This window comes from Betta splendens, chromosome 24 (assembly GCF_900634795.4).
Source record: "Betta splendens chromosome 24, fBetSpl5.4, whole genome shotgun sequence".
Taxonomy (NCBI): Eukaryota; Metazoa; Chordata; class Actinopteri; order Anabantiformes; family Osphronemidae; genus Betta; species Betta splendens.
In genome coordinates, this window is record NC_040901.2 from 2426261 (window position 1) to 2443131 (window position 16871).

General features: G+C 43.9%; 2 protein-coding genes across 2 annotated transcripts in view; one reads left to right on the forward strand and one right to left on the reverse strand.

Moving 5' to 3' along the window:
* The window catches only part of LOC114850161 (B2 bradykinin receptor-like), a 28662-nt gene extending 27745 nt beyond the window's left edge, over positions 1-917 (reverse strand). The window contains exon 1 of the mRNA XM_055506287.1: positions 781-917. The gene's annotated coding sequence lies outside the window, so the exon portion shown is untranslated. The remainder of the gene's footprint in view (positions 1-780) is intronic.
* Positions 766-10383, forward strand: LOC114849954 (uncharacterized protein C14orf132-like). The gene is made up of 2 exons (XM_029141787.3): positions 766-907; positions 7791-10383. The coding sequence occupies exons 1-2, from the start codon at positions 881-883 to the stop codon at positions 8019-8021; spliced, it is 258 nt and encodes an 85-aa protein (XP_028997620.1). The 5' UTR covers positions 766-880; the 3' UTR covers positions 8022-10383.
* Positions 10384-16871: the final 6488 nt, after the last annotated feature.

The window sequence follows — 16871 nt, forward strand, 5'->3', positions numbered from 1 at the left end:
CAGGTTTATAATTTATTTTCCATATATACATTTATCGCAGGTGAGGTTCAAATGGAGCCAGAATTAATTTCTTCTTGTTGTCTTCCCTTTTTGATGGGCCACATGGATGCTGCTTTATTGTCTGCCGGCACCTGCTCAGGTCAGCAAAGCACAGTCCCACTAACACTCCCAACGACCAACAGAGCAGGGGGTCCAGACCCGTCCAGCATCGCTGCTGATCCTGACCGAGAGGCTTCACTGGTTGTGATGACTGCAGCTTCTAATGCTGGGCTTTAGCTGTGAGACACATCAGATAGCGGTAGAAGTATGCTCCAAAGGTTGTGCCTTCATGTTCATTAATATTGATATACGTCAGTTGTCCAGCAGTTATGTAGCCTGCAGCAGCAGCAAAGGGCTTTGTGTCATCAGTGAATCCAGGTTTTTGTTGATGCTTAAGTCACTCAGTTCCACTAAAATGACGTGGATGTAGATCATCATCATCATCATCATCATCATCATCATCAGTAAAGAGTAGATGAGCCTGCTCAGGGACCGTTCATGCTCATAGTCTGAGCATCTTTGTGGTTAAACCCTGTGTCTGCGTTCAAACGCCCTCCTGGTTCCGGTCCAGATCTCCGTATCGCTGGTTTTGGCTCAGCTGCTCACTGATGTTAACGCAAGCGGAGCAGTGTCTTTGTCTCCCCGCCTCCCCCCGTCTCCCCCCTCCTCCCTTCCTGGCTCCGCTGCCTCACGCACACACCGTCTCTGAAGACGCTGATGCTGGATGATGCATCGCCTTACCTTCGACCAGGGCTCCGCTGTTTTTCAGCGGGAGTAGGCGACGGTCAGCCCGTTTCAGAAGAGCGAGGCATCGGGCGCCTTCCTCCTGGAGCCCGGCACCATGGACCTGTCCTTCATGGCAGCGCAGGTAAAGCTCTCACCTTTTTCCTGCTTCAGCCGCGTTAAAGTCCGTCCGAAGACGTATATTCGTGTGGCGCTTAGAACTTTTCCAGGTAGCGACGCGCCGCCTGAACGTGAACATCCACAGATGCGATACTTGTAAATAGCCAGTTCCCACATTTAGTCATTCGGGGGAAGGAACAGTAACAAATGTTTTAATGGGTTTATAGACGCCGCGTTCACTTGTTGAAATAAAGAAAGGAACTGAAACAAACTTAACCACAAATATACGACTTCTGACCTCTGTAAATATAAATTATGTATTCATTTCTATTTATTCCCAGTGGTCTTGCCTCCCCAGTCTGCTCTGAGCTGGAACTGAAAGAGCAGAACTAGTTTGGCAGTACAGTATGAGGCACTATGGCAGGAAACTGTTTATCATAAACAGCACAAGACGGAGCTAGAGTGATGCATTAATGTACGTCACTGCTAGAAACATACGTGTAAAATAAATTTTTATTTGATCGACGAGGGTCAGAGACACTCACTTACAGTATAGAAGACTTAGAAAATCATCGAAATCGGAGAACCCATAGAGAACCCAAAAAGAACCCAGGCCGACACAGGAGAACATGGAAACACTACCGACAAAAATCCAACCCACAAGATTCTCATTGTGAGCAATGGTGGTAAAAACCAAACCCCAGTGTTATGTTTTTAAACATTCAAAATAAGAACAAAGTAAAACAGATTATATAAAGTAAAAGACAACAGTAGATGCACACGTTGCTGCAGGTTAAAATAGATTAAACCTCTGCTGCCTGGATGGAGACCGTCGCATGAATCAAAGGGTCGAACAAGTCCAAGCTTTGTCTAAAGGCCAAGTAGTGAGCTGCTGCTAAGCAAATCAAAAAGATGCTCAAAGTCAGCGTTGGGCAGTTAGTAGGACGCTGGTGGAGGGTCAGTTACCGAGTCAGGGAACCAGGAGCACCTGAAGAGTCATGTTACACTTTCCTTCCTTCCTTCCTTCCTTCCTTCCTTCCTTCCTTCCTTCCTTCCTTCCTTCCTTCCTTCCTTCCTTCCTTCCTTCCTACCTGCCTGCCTGCCTGCCTGCCTGCCTGCCTGCCTATTAGTCTAATGGTGATGCTTTAATTATTTCCAATAGTCCTACTTTTCATTGCATACATGGTAATAATATCACATGTTGTGTAGACACAAATATTCTATTGATGACAGTAGAAAATGCTCAACCATGAGTTATTTCCCACCTGACACTGTCCAGATCATTTGGTGACATTAACAGATATGTGGCAGATGCTCTGATCTACCACAGTCCAGCAGCGCTGATAGACTAGAGGTTAACATGGCAGGTCTCTCCAGCCCATCGGACCTGATCAGGATCAGTAGAATGTGTGTTCAGTCTAAAGCTGAGCATTAGTACAGAAGCTCGACCTTTAATATAGACAGAATTTAATCTCCAGCTACGATAGAATTAGACCCAATCCTTTGCACAATGACTATTTTTGTCTGGTTCTGACAGAAAATAATAAGCACCTTCACTGCCACTTCCTTTGTTGCAGCGCAGTGTTAGCTTTGTGGGATTTGGAGTCTTTCCCACATTCTAATTAGATTTACTTTGCTCTTTTCTTTGACCTTTTACATATAATTGGCAGAAAAAATAACTTATCAAACGACAAGCTTTGCTCTTTTTAGTCTAAAGGGCATCAATTTTACCCTTAATGGCATGTTTACCCATCATGGTCGGTGCCACGCTGCCTCTGAAAACACGCTCAGATGAACAGAAGATAACTGTCACTTAAAGTGAGAAAGAACATGGAAACTTGATCTACATTAAGTGGATGAAAAAGGGTCTTTATGGTCTAGTAGCTAAAAATGTCCACTGATGTCAATTAATATGTAATACCGTAACTCACATATTAAGTTGAGCGAGTTGATCAGTCAAGATTCTATAATGGTCATTTGTGGTATTTTGCTCGGTACACCGCTCACACTTTTAGAGCGACAGGTTGTTAGTTACACACCACAAGGACACACAACCAGTCATATGAGACCAATGAGCCTGTGACTGTGTTTGGGAAGGAAGTCGGAGGTTGATTGGCTGAAGTCAGGTCTTTGGAGTGAAGTGAAACTACAAAGTCAAAGCATCAGCTGGGTGATGCATGTTCCAGGCAGGTTCATTTCACAGGTCACACTTTGCTTTTGTGGTCCAGTGCTGTAGATGGCTGCTGCAAGGATTCGGGCTCTATTAGACCCAGGGTCACTTGGCTCACACAAAGCTTGTCCAGACCTTATCGGTGAACGTTATCATCAAGCTACTGCATTGAGATACTGGGCTGTGTAACTATTACCAGCAAAGTTACATTCTCCACATTGAGGCAGCAGCAGGAGACCATGTTACTATTGTTTACTACTCTCTACTGATGATTCACTATGTTGATCAGAGTGATCAGGGAAACCTCAAACCACCGGAAACTAGACTGGTATCATTTCAGGGTCAAGTGAAGTGTCTTTGCTTTAGGTTCGGCCTTTGCATCAGTGAACACTAGCCAGCAGAACTGGAAGGACCACTGTGCGCTGGCTGGTTTGCTCTGTACACACATACTAGTGATGCTGTAGTCCTGCTTCTTTTAGAAAAAATCCCCCCTAAGGAGCCGACTGGACATGGTGACAAATATCAGATCAGATGAGCACTGCTGACCCAGCGTGACACCAGAAACTCCCAGAGGTAACGGGCCATCTGAAAACCACATTTCATTTGGCCACTGCGAGAAAGGACAGAGCAGCGAAGATGCTGATAGGTTTTATTCACCTAAAAAGAAAGGAGGCGAGGAAGCAAATGGAAGTGGCAGCGAGCGAGTGAGTCACCCAGCGAGCCAGTGGGGTTCTGTGTCTGAAGGAGACAGCTCAGGACGGCCTGTCTGATGCTTAACGGAGCCACTTAGGCCTCAAAGCCCCACGCACAGTTCAGGCCTTTATCCAGAAGTGGTCAAACGCTACCACGACTCAGAATCACGCAGAGAATCATCAGGAAATCCAGAGCCATTTGCTGTCAAATGTACTTCTCCTGTGCTTCTTTCTCTGTTCTCATATGCTTTTGCTGATCAGTGGTTGAACCTTTTATACCATAGTACAGCATCACTGGTGCAGCCTGATATTTGGTTAATAGGCCATTATCTCTCAGTGACTCTTACTTTGGAGGCCTACACACTGCTCATGACTTATGTAGTGGATATGAAGTGACAGGTTCCCACCATATTTACAGGATTTTGTTACTAACATAGCTTAAGTCATAAAATAACTGTCTGCTGATCTGTAATACTGAAAATCATTATTTTAGACTGAATAAAAATACATACATCAAATCCCAAAAAACTACAAACATTGGTTAAGATTCTACATACAAATGTGTGAAATGTGGTGAATGAAGGAGAACACGTGCTCATGTATGAGCCTCATTTTCTATTTGTAGCTGTGGGAGCTATTTTTTTATTGTATGTGTGGAGGAGGCGTGATGGTGACAGCTGCTGAGCCTAGCTACACACAGATCAGTGATAAGTAGCTTTAGAAGATTTAATCAGCTCAAAGATAAAGAAGTGATTTGTCTTACATACCTTTTATTGATTGATTCATTGTTATACATCAAGGTGCTCGTAAGCTGTGATGTCTTGTTTGTAGCTTGGATGGGAACGAATCACCAGACACTGTTGAACAACAGTCCAGTTGCTGGGCTCCGCAGGCCTGAATATGCTGAGCTTAGCATCAACATTCAGTGAAAGGGCAACAGGAAAGCCTCGGAGCTAAACACTCTGTCCATTAAATCATCAGCTTCTACATGTCTGGAATTTAAGTGGAGCTTCTACAAAGCACCTCACATGGAACAGGACTCAGGAACCGACACGGTGCCAGGGGCGGGATGAACCGATGCTTTACTCTACAAGACGCTGACCCTAAAACCTACTGTATAATACCACCCTCTACACAAACAAGCTACTGTAGCCAGTAACTGACTTCTCATCATTAATGGTTCTATGATTGTGTTGACAACAGTCCTACACACACGCGGCTGAGTGTGTGTGTAGACGAACGGATCCTTCTTAATACAGCATGCATGAACCCAGTGATGCCACAAGGGTTCAGGACACAGAGGAGCCCATAACATTTGAGGTGTAGTACCTAACCTGAACACGTAGTCATGAACTCAGTCAACTCAGCTAAATGCAGGGTCTGAGGTCGAGGGTGCTGTGACTCACAAGTCAGAGCAGGAGGTTGGTACACGGCTGCAGGGAGAATTAAAAGTTTAGGTGTGGCTGTTTGAAAATGAGAAGAGCTTCGGTTTCCATATTGGCCTCAAACTTGTTGCGCAACTGAACCCAGCGTCTCCCGCTCTGTGAGATCCAGACAGACACGACGTCTGGATGTGACTCTGAATCATCTGGTCCCATAATGCAAAGGTTAAAGAGAGCCTGCCGGTTCCACAGCCGTATCGTCTCTCTGCTCGTCATTATTCCTTTCCTGTGTCACATCCTCCAGTCAGCTGGATGTCACCTAACGACATTATCTGCTCCAGACATATGATGTGTGTGTGTGGCGCCCGGCCTCATTCGTTTCCTATCTATTATCAGTGCAGTGTGATGGAAGGACGAATGGAAGGTGAAGGATAGGTCTCAGACAGGAAACGCAGCGTGTAGCCTCCGTCTGTCCAGTACCCTCATTACCACAATACTACTTTGGTTTAAATATTTTCTGTATATTAATCTTAGTCTGATAATACGTAGCTGTTAATACTTAGCTTGTTCCAGTGGATGTTTCGTACTGCCCTGTGTTTCCATCTCCAGTCCAGTTGTGACTCTTTGTAAGTTGAACCATGACCTGGGCCTATTGCTGCTCAAACATGATGTAGTCTGCATTTGAACAATAACAATGTTGGATGTAGCCTCAGATGAAAAACCTTAGCAGCTGTGTCACTTTATGTTCACACAAATCATGAAGTGCTTTCATTAGCTCTCGCTCAGTAAGAGCAGTTGGTGCCTGTGCTGGTGAGTGAATGGCTGTAAGAACTTTCTCCAGTTTTTCCTGAGGAAGTCAGACTTTTCCGTAATAGTCCCGTTTGCTCCTTGATCTTATTTCCTGTCATTTCACAGTAGCAGTGAGAGGTGATGCTGGGCGATACAAACGCCCCCTGGACAGCTTTTAAGTGGGGACATAGTGCTTTTGAAATCTAATCCTCTGCCATGATGCTGGGCTGCTGCAGCTGCATCTCTGCCCTGCAGGTGATAGACGTGGAGCAGTATCAGTACAGAGAGCACTTAAACCCCACCCCCCATGGCTGCATTCAACGGAGACAGCAACTGGATAATGTAATCTGTGTTCTAAAGAGTCCGTGTGCATCCTTCCAACGAGGAGAAGGGAGGGCATTTGATGCAGCAGTGTCAGGCTTCTGGGTCAGAGATCGGGAAATCAGGAGCTGGCTTGCCATAACTACTGGTTCTGGATCTGACCTATGTCTGAGTTGGAGCCAGGGGTGGCCTAAAAGCCGTGAAGCTGTGACAGATGAGCATCACTGACATGAGTGAGAGGCCTGATAGACAGCAAATCCTGGACCAGTTGGTTCTCCTTGTTCTGGGATGAGTCAGTGGCTGCTGCCTCTGAGTCAGTCACTCAACACTGTGATTAATAACAGTAATGGTGGCTGCTGGACCCAGCTCTTCACTTCAATTTTGTGTTTATTTTCATAAATTTTCACGGGACATGAATGTATGTAACAGAGCTATCCAGGAAAATGATATTCAGGCCTGAAAAAGATCTGCTGTAATTGATAAATCAGATGATTATTTTTCGAATCGAAGCAATATTTCATTCGATGTTCTGCTTATTATAACTGTATTAAAAAAAACAAATCTGGGTATGTGTTTGTAAAAGTAGCAGTAAAACTAACTTTAAAAATTCAAAAGGAACATATTGACTTTTAATTATCTTTTATTTTATACCCTAAATAAAAAAATAAAACACAGTTTGGCCAGTTTTTGAGCAATACAACTTTAAATATCCAGAGCATAATTAAATCAAACCAACCAGTTTGTGGACTGTGGGAGGAAACTGGAGAAAACCCAGGTGGACATAGGAGAACATGAGCTGGTGAGGGACAATATTACAAGAATTACCCTCTTTCTCTCTCTCTCTCTCTCTCTCTCTCTCTCTCTCTCTCTCTCTCTCAAACACACACACACACACACACACACACACACACACACACACACACACACACACACACACACACACACACACACACACACACACACACACACACACACACTTTTACTGCGACTGTCAGAAAGTGTCAGACTCTATCAGATACTGGCTGATTGAATTGTGCCTCTTATTCTAAGTGTCTTGTTTTTCTGGTCAGGGTTTATCTAAATAACCTTTTACTATTTATAGGCTGTGTCTATGAGATGAAGAAGGGCAGCAGAGCTTGGTAGCATGGTTACATGAAGCTGGACAGTTACAGAACAGCCATTCTACCTGTTAGAGGGAGAATGTACAACAGAGAGCTTTTATCCATTTATTTGGTCTAAGATTGAAGAAATTTGTGAATTTGGCTGACTTTGGTTTACTGACTGGTTTAATGATGTTGGCAGTGTAAGTTTGAGTCCCAGCTGTTCCTCAGAGGAAAAGCTTCCTCTGGAAGAAAGCTCAAGTAGAACCCGGCTCAGGGTCGGCGGCCATCTGCCTCTATTGGCTGGACAGACAAGAGGATGTGATGTGTCCATACAAACTGTTACTGAAAGCTCTGTTAAACACAGTCACTTAAGCAAATAGACAAAATGTAACAAAGAAGCAGTGGCTCTTGTGACAGCGGATGACGAGAGCCTTGTCCTCTGTGTCCACAGATTCCGGTGATGACGGGCGCCTTCATGGACTCGTCTCCCAACGACGACTACAGCACCGACCACTCCCTGTTCAACTCGTCTGCCAGCGTCCACGCCGCCTCCATGGTGGCTCAAAGCCCGCCTGAGGAGCCCCAGTCCATGTCGCGCGACGCCATCTGGCTCTGGATCGCCATCACCGCCACCATCGGCAACATCGTGGTGGTGGGCGTGGTTTACGCGTTCACCTTCTGAGACAGGAAGTGATGGCAGGCGCTCAGTCATCACCGCTGTGAATTTTATCCAGTGAATGAATGAATGAGGGTTTAGTAGATGTTCATCATGCGTCTTTAATAGCGTACATACAGTGAGTCTACTGTATGAGGAGCACAGACTATAATTTTATTAGAAATGATTTTAAAGGTCAAGGGTTAGAAGTGACATGTTTCTGCAGTGAGGAGACGTACTGTTTCTACACTACATCATCATATCATGCATCAATATTTAAGGGATCAACATCATTGAGGATATTAAAATACTCTGTTTTCTTAGTAAAGTACTTAGAGAAACTGTCTTTGCTACTGGAGTAGCAACTTGAATTGGTATTTCTATTTGTGGTGAAGTATTTTTCTAGGGGAATATTTGAAGTTTACTTTTACAACCTCTGTCCACAGAGATGTGAGAATGTTCAGACGCCTCTAAATGTCTATAGCAACGTAAACTGTGAACTCTGTGAAGCCTCCTCTGAACTTTGACACTGTCCTTGTACAGATTTCCACATTCGAGTGCAAACAAAGGCTAGCGATGTGTGACTGGTTGAATGTGCGCCCAAATCAGTGGGAGGGAAACTGAGGCTAAGGGTCGTTGATGAGTTCTGCCCTTAGGCTGGGTTTCATGTTTTTACCCTGTGGTGGATCGTGACTTGCACATTTTCCCGCCTCCCTATAAAATCTGCGTTGGAGTATAAATGTAAGCAACATAATGAAGCAGTTTGGACCCTCGGCCTGTCTCTAGCCATAGTCCATGTCCTCGCTCTGCTCAGGGCATCAGCCAAATTGTTTTCTAAGCCGAATAAGCTGTTATGAGCTCTTGGGTGAAAGTTGCCTGTTGCCATAGTGACACATCCCTCCACCCATTCCCACTGTCTCACACCCACCTGCTTTATGTCCCCCAGCCCACCTGACGTCTGCAACACAGGCCCGCTATAATCAGAAGGCTCCAATACCGGAGTAACAGTAAGGCGTCCTGACCATTAATAGCAGTAATTAAAGGAGCTATGATGCAACATTGGGTGTTGTTTCTGCTCCGGGGCCAACGCTGACAGCTAGTTCCTGTGAATTCACTGTTTGGCATACTGTATCGCTAGGTCTAGTGAAGTTGGATCAAACATATGTCAGTAAATGAGCCTCACCACTCTGACGCCTGCAGCCCAGACAGTGACCTCCTCAGTCAAACCCACCTAGTCCAGCTCCAGTGCATGATTGGGACGATGCAGCAGCCTGGACACACAGTGGCTACAGGATGATGAAGTCATGAAGTGACGTGCTGTTTAGGTGTCAGTGTGATGCACCTGAGCATTAGACCACATTATCAGTTGGCTCAGCTTAGACTATAAGATCAAAGATGCATGGCTCACAGCATTAAGGCTGATGATGTGCTAATTAGAGAATTAAAGAAGCTCCCTGTCCATTAAAATGCTAATGTGTGGATATACGTTAGTGGACAGTGTAAGTGCTGTCAAGAACAGTGTGTGTGTGTGTGTGTGTGTGTGTGTGTGTGTGTGTGTGTGTGTGTGTGTGTGTGTGTGTGTGTGTGTTAGATCATTTGTGATGTACTAGCTGCACTAAGAAGGAAGCTTGATTCAATATCTGTGGGAGCCGTGCATGGTCACCAGCGGCTCTACTGTGGGTCGGGTAGCCTCCTTCCAACATAGAACTACTGTAGTTACACAACCAAAGCAGCACATAGTGTGTTTCTGTAATACAGCTTTGTGACTTTGTCTGCTTTATTCCTGTTTAGCAGCACATTGGTGTGCTGGTCCACAGCGCCACCTACAGCGCATGGCCATGAGTGGGTTCAGTTGAAGTAATTTGACTGTCGTGGCAGATTGCTCTAGATTCCAGAGGGATCAAGGGAAACCGACCACAACACACCTCAGATTTGTGATGTTTTTATAGTGACTCTGCTGTCCAACCTATTTGAACTTCCCTCAGCACAGACAGCCAATGCCTTCTTTATTGGAGAAGTCAGAGTAGACACAACAACATATGTTTAGTGTTAAGAGGATTCTCATCAGGATCACAGACCCCCACAGCAAAGTAGGTCTGCTCTATGACTTGAAGCCATGTTTAAGCTTCACAGGTGACTGGGTTGGTGACATGTTCTACTGCATATAGTGTAAAAGGTTTTCCCTTGAACTGACACCGGTTGACAGTATTTCATCTGTTACAAATCTTCTTCCTGTATCTTACTGTATTGGACTTCTGGCTTCCAGTTCAAAGGTTGTTGCAATATTTGTCTTATTATAAACACAATATTAGAAAAACTGGATGCCTCCTGTACTTTACTAGTTCCGTCATTTTGTATCAAACAGTGTGAATAAATGTTATATATTAAGTCTTATTGTGTCTTATTATCTCCTTTAGATTAGTGCTAACCCTGGTTATCAGCACTAAAACCTGATCGGTTCTCATACTGTAAAGCAAAAGGTGTGAAGGAAATTAGGGTCAGAATTAAAAAAAAATTCCTCTGCAATTTAAAACAAATTTGAAAACAAACACTTTCAATGTTTTCACGTGATTCAGATTGCCTTTTTTCAAACATTCCAAATTGTTCTTTACTTCTTGCAAATCTGATCATGTTGACTTTCACAGCCAAAACTGATCCACATATAACAACAGTAAAAATATATTTTGAAAGTGAAAAAAACAAAATGCAAATGTTTAAAAATAAGTTTTGAGTGCCTGAAATCTCCATCTTTTTTTCAGTGTAGCAAATTTCCATCTTGAAAGTTTTGGAACATGTTTTGCAGACATGTGACTCTGCTTTCAGAGTTCCAGGTCTTCCATTATTTGCTGTGTTTCAGATCAGACCCTGTTTTCACATCCTACAGGTCTGAATGTCTACAGGCCCTGATGAGAGAATCCTGCTGCTCAACCAACCTTCAGCAGAATGAGCCAATCAGCAACAGGACTGTGGGACTGAAATCTTAATTTGAAATTTGAACAAACTGGGAAGCAAACTCATTAGCTTACAGTACAGACTAATTACAAGCTGTGGTTAATAACTAGAAGTCAGTGAACAGACAAACAAAGGCAGACCCACAATCAAACTAAACATGAAAGAAGTCAGTAAAAATGTATTCACGTAAATAAAACTGTGCAACTTGTGGTTGACCAGACGTGCTCAGGAAGCCACTGGATAACAGGACTAATAAGACTTCTTATGCTGAAAAGGTCATGTGGGTATGGCTCTTTGACCTTATGCACTAAGGAATGTGAAAGATAAAAGGTGATCTTCATTGTGCACAGTTACTATCCTCCTGTAAGACAGATCTATGTTTCCTGTCTTTGTGCTCGATAAACACACCGAGTTGGACGACTCTTTCGGTGAGCGCTGACGACTTGTGCTCCCTTGTCTGTTGCCTCTCTCTGATCCTAACACACATTCAGCACAGTTCATATCCATCACTGAATGGGGGCACTACTCACGTGGCTGAACATGTAAAGTACAGTGAGCTGTGACCATCTCCCAGCATCCCCAAGGCTTCATGTCCAGGCCTGCAGCCCCTCTTCAGGGCTTTACTGTCACTGAGTGACTGGTCGAAGTCTGCTCATTTATAAACTGGCAGACCACAAAATGATGTAAAGAACAAACTAAAAAAAAGGATTTAAAGGGTCTATGATACCTAGAGACAAGTGCTAAACTTCAATGCCACCTACTGTATATGTTTATACTAACCTCATATCAAAGGAGGATGAGGTATCAAAGATATGAGGTTAACATAAACATACATAGACATTTGTTTACTAGTGGTTGCACATGAACTACACATAGATGAATAGTGGCTGTGCAAAATCAAAAATATTGCAATTAGAAAAGTCAGTGACTGTCTGTAGGGTGGGGGGAGAGAGGAGTTGTATCTGGGGGGATCAGGACACTGTCCAGGTTCACTGTAGTGGAGAAGACAGTGTTCTTGTGGTGTAAACTCCTTGTCCTAATGGACTGGATGGGAGGGGCTGAAAATGAGTGGGGGGAGAGAGGCTCAGCATATCACTGAGTAAGGCAGAGCTAACATTTGATTCTGGTGAAAGATGAAGTGGAGGCCATGATTACAGGCTTGTCTACAGATCTGTTGGCTCCGTAGGTGAACAGCATGCGTGAGGTTCTGTCTTGTCTTTGAGATTTGTCAGAACGAGGCTCATTCCTTCATTTTTGCTGTAGGCTGAAAACATTTGGCATCCAAAGAAGAATACAGTATGACAGTAGATCTATTCAGCTTGTTCTAGATTTCCAGGTATTTACATCTGGGTTGAATGCACAACTTACAAGCTTCTGCTCCTGGTACAGTGTTTGTATTTTGTTCTGTTCACAACGTTAGATTGTGACACCTTCACACTTGCCCTCTGGAGGTTGTTGCTGATGTCACTAACATTTTTTAGGGTCTGTTCACAGCTCTCATAGTGTTTCTGTTGTGAGTTGCTGTTATTTTCTTTAGTCTTAGTTTTTGTGGCCTGCTCTTACCACCACTTCCATTAGTCACAATGTTCTGGCTGAGGTACATTTGAAAAAAGTAAAATTTGAGGATGACTCCACAACATGTACTTGTGGTTTTATTATGACACATACAGTAACTGTGTCTTGTACTTGCTGCTGCAAATGTCACACCCAAAACGTTATTTCCCACTAATTATCAACGCGAATGCTGTTCACAGCAGACTCTCCAGCACAGAAATTACCTTTACACATTCAGTTTACTGAATCCATCCCAGTTCCTCATGTTTTTGCATCATCTAGTCACACATATCTGGGGCGTGTGTGTCTGAGGGGAGCAGAAAGCCAATGGTATCTCCTAAAAGGACAGACTGCCTGGTTTTAATGGTGTTGTCACCATGGTAACTGATACTTTTAAAATGTGCTGTAAAATGACTGAAGGAATATGGAGCATTCATAAGGATCTGCAGTTTGTTGGGATATAATTCTTCTACTGTACGTATAAGCTTCAAGTCTTTTTCTCCTCTTAATGCTGACACACAAACTAGAAACAGCTTCCAGTGGTTGACAATATTATAAAAATTGAACGATCCGTTTAGATCAGTGATATAGGACACTAGGACACTCCTGCCTTGTTTCCTTGTAGTCCGGAAGCGACCACGCCTACCTCGGTTCCTGGTGGTCCGGTGATGACCACGCCTGCCTCGGTTCCTGGTGGTCCAGACACAACCTCGTCTGCTTCAGTCCCAGTAGTACTCTGCTTTCATGTCTGCAGGTGTTTCCCCCGGGGTTGCTGGTGGGAGGTCCTTGGCTGATCAGCTCCTTCCCATGACTTCTGGTTCCTGAACGCCACTCGGCCTCAGCTTCGTTCAGCTCCCTGGTTCCTACTGCATGTTCGGGGGTCACCCCACTGTCTACACCCTCGTTGCTAGATTTATTTGTTTCTTCATGCCTACTTTCCAGCACTCAAACCCAGTAGGTCTAAACCGTGTTTCGAACCGTGTTCTTGCTTTGACCCTGCTTTGCTTGCTCCTTGACTGTTGTACTCGGACTCCGCCTTGCTGGATTTTTGACCAATGCCTAGAACCATCTGCTGATTCCCTGATCCCTGCTTGTACTGTTGCTCTCTTAACCTGTGTACCAACCCCTGCCTGTCTGGCTACCCTTGTGAGCATTAAAGACTGCTCAATCGAACCTTGTCTTTGAAGCTGTGCTTTTGGGTCCTACACACCTCGTTTGTGGTAAGCTCTGTCAACATCAAATGGTTTGAACTACTGTTCTCTGTGCTTCAGATGAACTGGTCCTGAGCTGCTGCTCTTTACCAAGACTTCAATATCTTCAGTTTATTGAATCTTTAAGCCGCACAGTCCTCCCGGTTGACTGATTCAATAGGTGAGTCCAGGTAATCTGTCCGGCTCTGGGCTTTCAACTGAACGCTTTGCCAGGAGTTAGACGTGGTGCTGAGCCTCTGGGCCTCCTTCCATCCGCCCTGCTAGTCTAACCCAGGGTTTTGGCCTGTCTGGAATCCGAACCTAGGGGAGGGGGCTCTGTGAGGACTCAGAGATCCATGCTTTCAGGGGGCACTCTGGCTCTCTTTTGTGTTGTTGTAGATCATGTGTTTTCCTGTTATTATTTCATTGCTGTCACCTGTTGTACTTGTATTTAAAGCCTTAGTTTGTGCACTGTCTTTGTCAGTTTATTGATAATTGTCAATGTCAATGTGTCAGAAACAGTCAGGAAGCAAGCGTGATGCAGGACCCACAAGCACAGCCGGAGACAGAACTAACTTAGATGTTCGTTTAATGGGGAATAACTCCAGACAGTCAGACATGCAATAGTCAGCAACAGGAGATCCAAAACACCGGCAAAAAGTACTGACAGGGAACAGGCAAAGACAGGTAAGTCTGATAACAAAACAGGATCTTATGGATCTGGACTGGAACTGAGGATGAAATGCTGGACTGAGGTGATTACACGCTACGATCTGGCGGAGAACTGAGGTACGGGCTGGAGACTAAATACATTGCGATGATTACTAAACAGAAACAGCTAACAGGGCACGTGACTTGAAACAGGAACAAAACAGGAAATGTCAAAATGAAACAGGAAATGGCAAAGTCCAGACTGACAATGTGGATGTTACCGCTGTTTGATCTGGCCATCTTGTGCCTGTCCCGTCTTCAGTCAAGACACACAGACTAGTGTGTTGTCCTTGTGTTTGTTACATGTCCTTAGTTTTGATTTATTGATTCGTTTTCCCTACTTGAAGTGACTATTAGTTATCCAGTAATCTGTATTGGTTTGTCTTCCTGCACATGCAATGCCTTTAGTTGTATTCCTTTTTGTGTGTACTTATTAATTAAAACTATTTGCATTTGAACGTTTGTCCGGGAGTTATTGCTTTTGGATCCTCCCTCTTGCTATGTTTGTAGGCCTTAGTAATCCAGTTTCTCCCGCTCTCCTGCTCTTGAGAGTGCAGCCAAATTCTAGTTTGCCTGTACGTGACACTGGTAGTTGCCGGGGCAACTGTCCCTTTTTTTAAGAAGCAGGATAAAAGTGTTACGACAAGGGGGTCACACTTCTATGGCAGGGTACTGAAAAGGAGAATTTGCCTGGTAATCAAAAAAATCACTTTTGTTAAGGGTATGTCCTACAGTACCACGAAGAGGCCATGAGGACAACCCATGACGCTGTCTGTATGTCTAATTATTTCTAAACTGTTGATTTTATGTATCAGTGTGTGCATGTATTTGTACTTTTATTGAGGTGAGAGCCAAAAACGTACTTGCAACCTGCAAAGGGTATTAAGTTAATGGCGGTCCTCACTTCCCTGTACCGCAAGTACAAGGATGTGGTTTTGTGTGTTCACAGTCTTATTGTGTTCCTCTTGTCTTTATCTGTGTGTGAATCTTTTGTTGTACAGGGCAGATCTATAACTTAAAGAAACCCTTAATAAAGAAAAGTTGTCAACTCAGACTAACAGCTTTGTCTCTGTTAACTGATGGAACCTGTCTGAAGCTGCAGGAGGTTTGTTCCATTAACTAAACACAGACAGGACTGTCGAACCAGAACTGAACAGCCAAAGTTAGTCCCATATAGATGTACTTTCTTGAAGTCTTGCATTTGACCCCTCCCTCTTAAAGTGAAAGCTCTAGAAGCTCTAACTTTACAATTTTACCACACGGGATGGTTCTGAAAGATTCAGATTTTCATCATCATCATCATGTTTTCCTCATTCCACTGTGCAGTGAGAACCCAGTTGGAGAATCCACCAGTATCTGCTGGTAGCAGCACATGGTGGATCATCAGTGGATCTGTGTCTGTAGACACACCACATCTAAATTCCATCTGTGGCTGTTTATACACAGGGTGGCCTGCTCTCTGGCTGCAGAGTCTGTCTTTCAATCTACCTTGAGGACAGATACAGTACATGTATCTTCTTTACACCATTTAATCTCAAAGCAGCTCCAAGTGAAGACTATTACACTTTATCCAGTGTTTCCCATCTCTGCACAGCAAATGTTATCTCAGTGTGAGTTATGGGCTGTGTCAAGGTTATCGCTAGGCTATCGTCCTGCTCAGATACCCAGTGCATTCAGTGTGATCAAGTCCACCACGTGCAGAGTAATAAAGCAGCAATTAGTGAAGCAGAGGCAGCGTTTGTGTCCTTCAGCTTCGTAAAGTGACATTGGGAATGAGGTTCAGTTGCTATATTTTAAAAAAATGGTAGCAGTTAGCGGAAAATGTTGATTTGACCGGTACGATGATGTACAGTAAGGGCTGTAAATGGAAGCATATGACAGTGTGGGAAGCAGAAGACTGAGAGAAGATGAGAGCAAGGAGTCAGTTTACAGTACCTGATGATGCTGAACTACCTGTAGGTGTGAGTTTGAACGTTTGTCTGGTGAAGGTCTTAGATCCCGTTACACTGTAGTCGTTTCCTCCACTGTCTTTATTGGCCACTGTTGCTGTAAACCATGGGTGCTTGGGGTCAAATTTATTTTGGTTATTTTAACTGATGCTACCTTCAGCCTTGTGTCAGCCTGTGAGATCACGCTGCTGTGCTCTTGTCAGGGTTCACAGCCGTATAGGAAATCAAAATAAAACAGAGCAGTTTTGGAGAGATGTTCACTATAAGTATAGGAAATAACTTGGCAAAACCAGATGGTTTTAAAAGCTCCTAAAACAAAAATGTGTACTGTAAAATGCCTGTTTACTGAATCTCAGGATGAAACCTCGAGATCAGTAGTCATATGACTACTAATTAATATATTTTACATCTAAGATATCCGTTAATTTTTACCACTAAAAAAGTCTGATTATTTTAACACATCAGATGAACCTGCCATTCATTGACCCTGATGACAAACCTGGGTGACTGCAGTCATGAAA

What these genes read in the sequence shown, in the direction of transcription:
- LOC114849954 (XM_029141787.3), top strand. Translation starts at nt 881, where the DNA reads ATGGACCTGTCCTTCATGGCAGCGCAG. An exon ending in TGTCCTTCATGGCAGCGCAG is followed by an intron (nt 908 to 7,790) that starts GTAAAGCTCTCA and finishes CTGTGTCCACAG; the next exon opens with ATTCCGGTGATGACGGGCGC.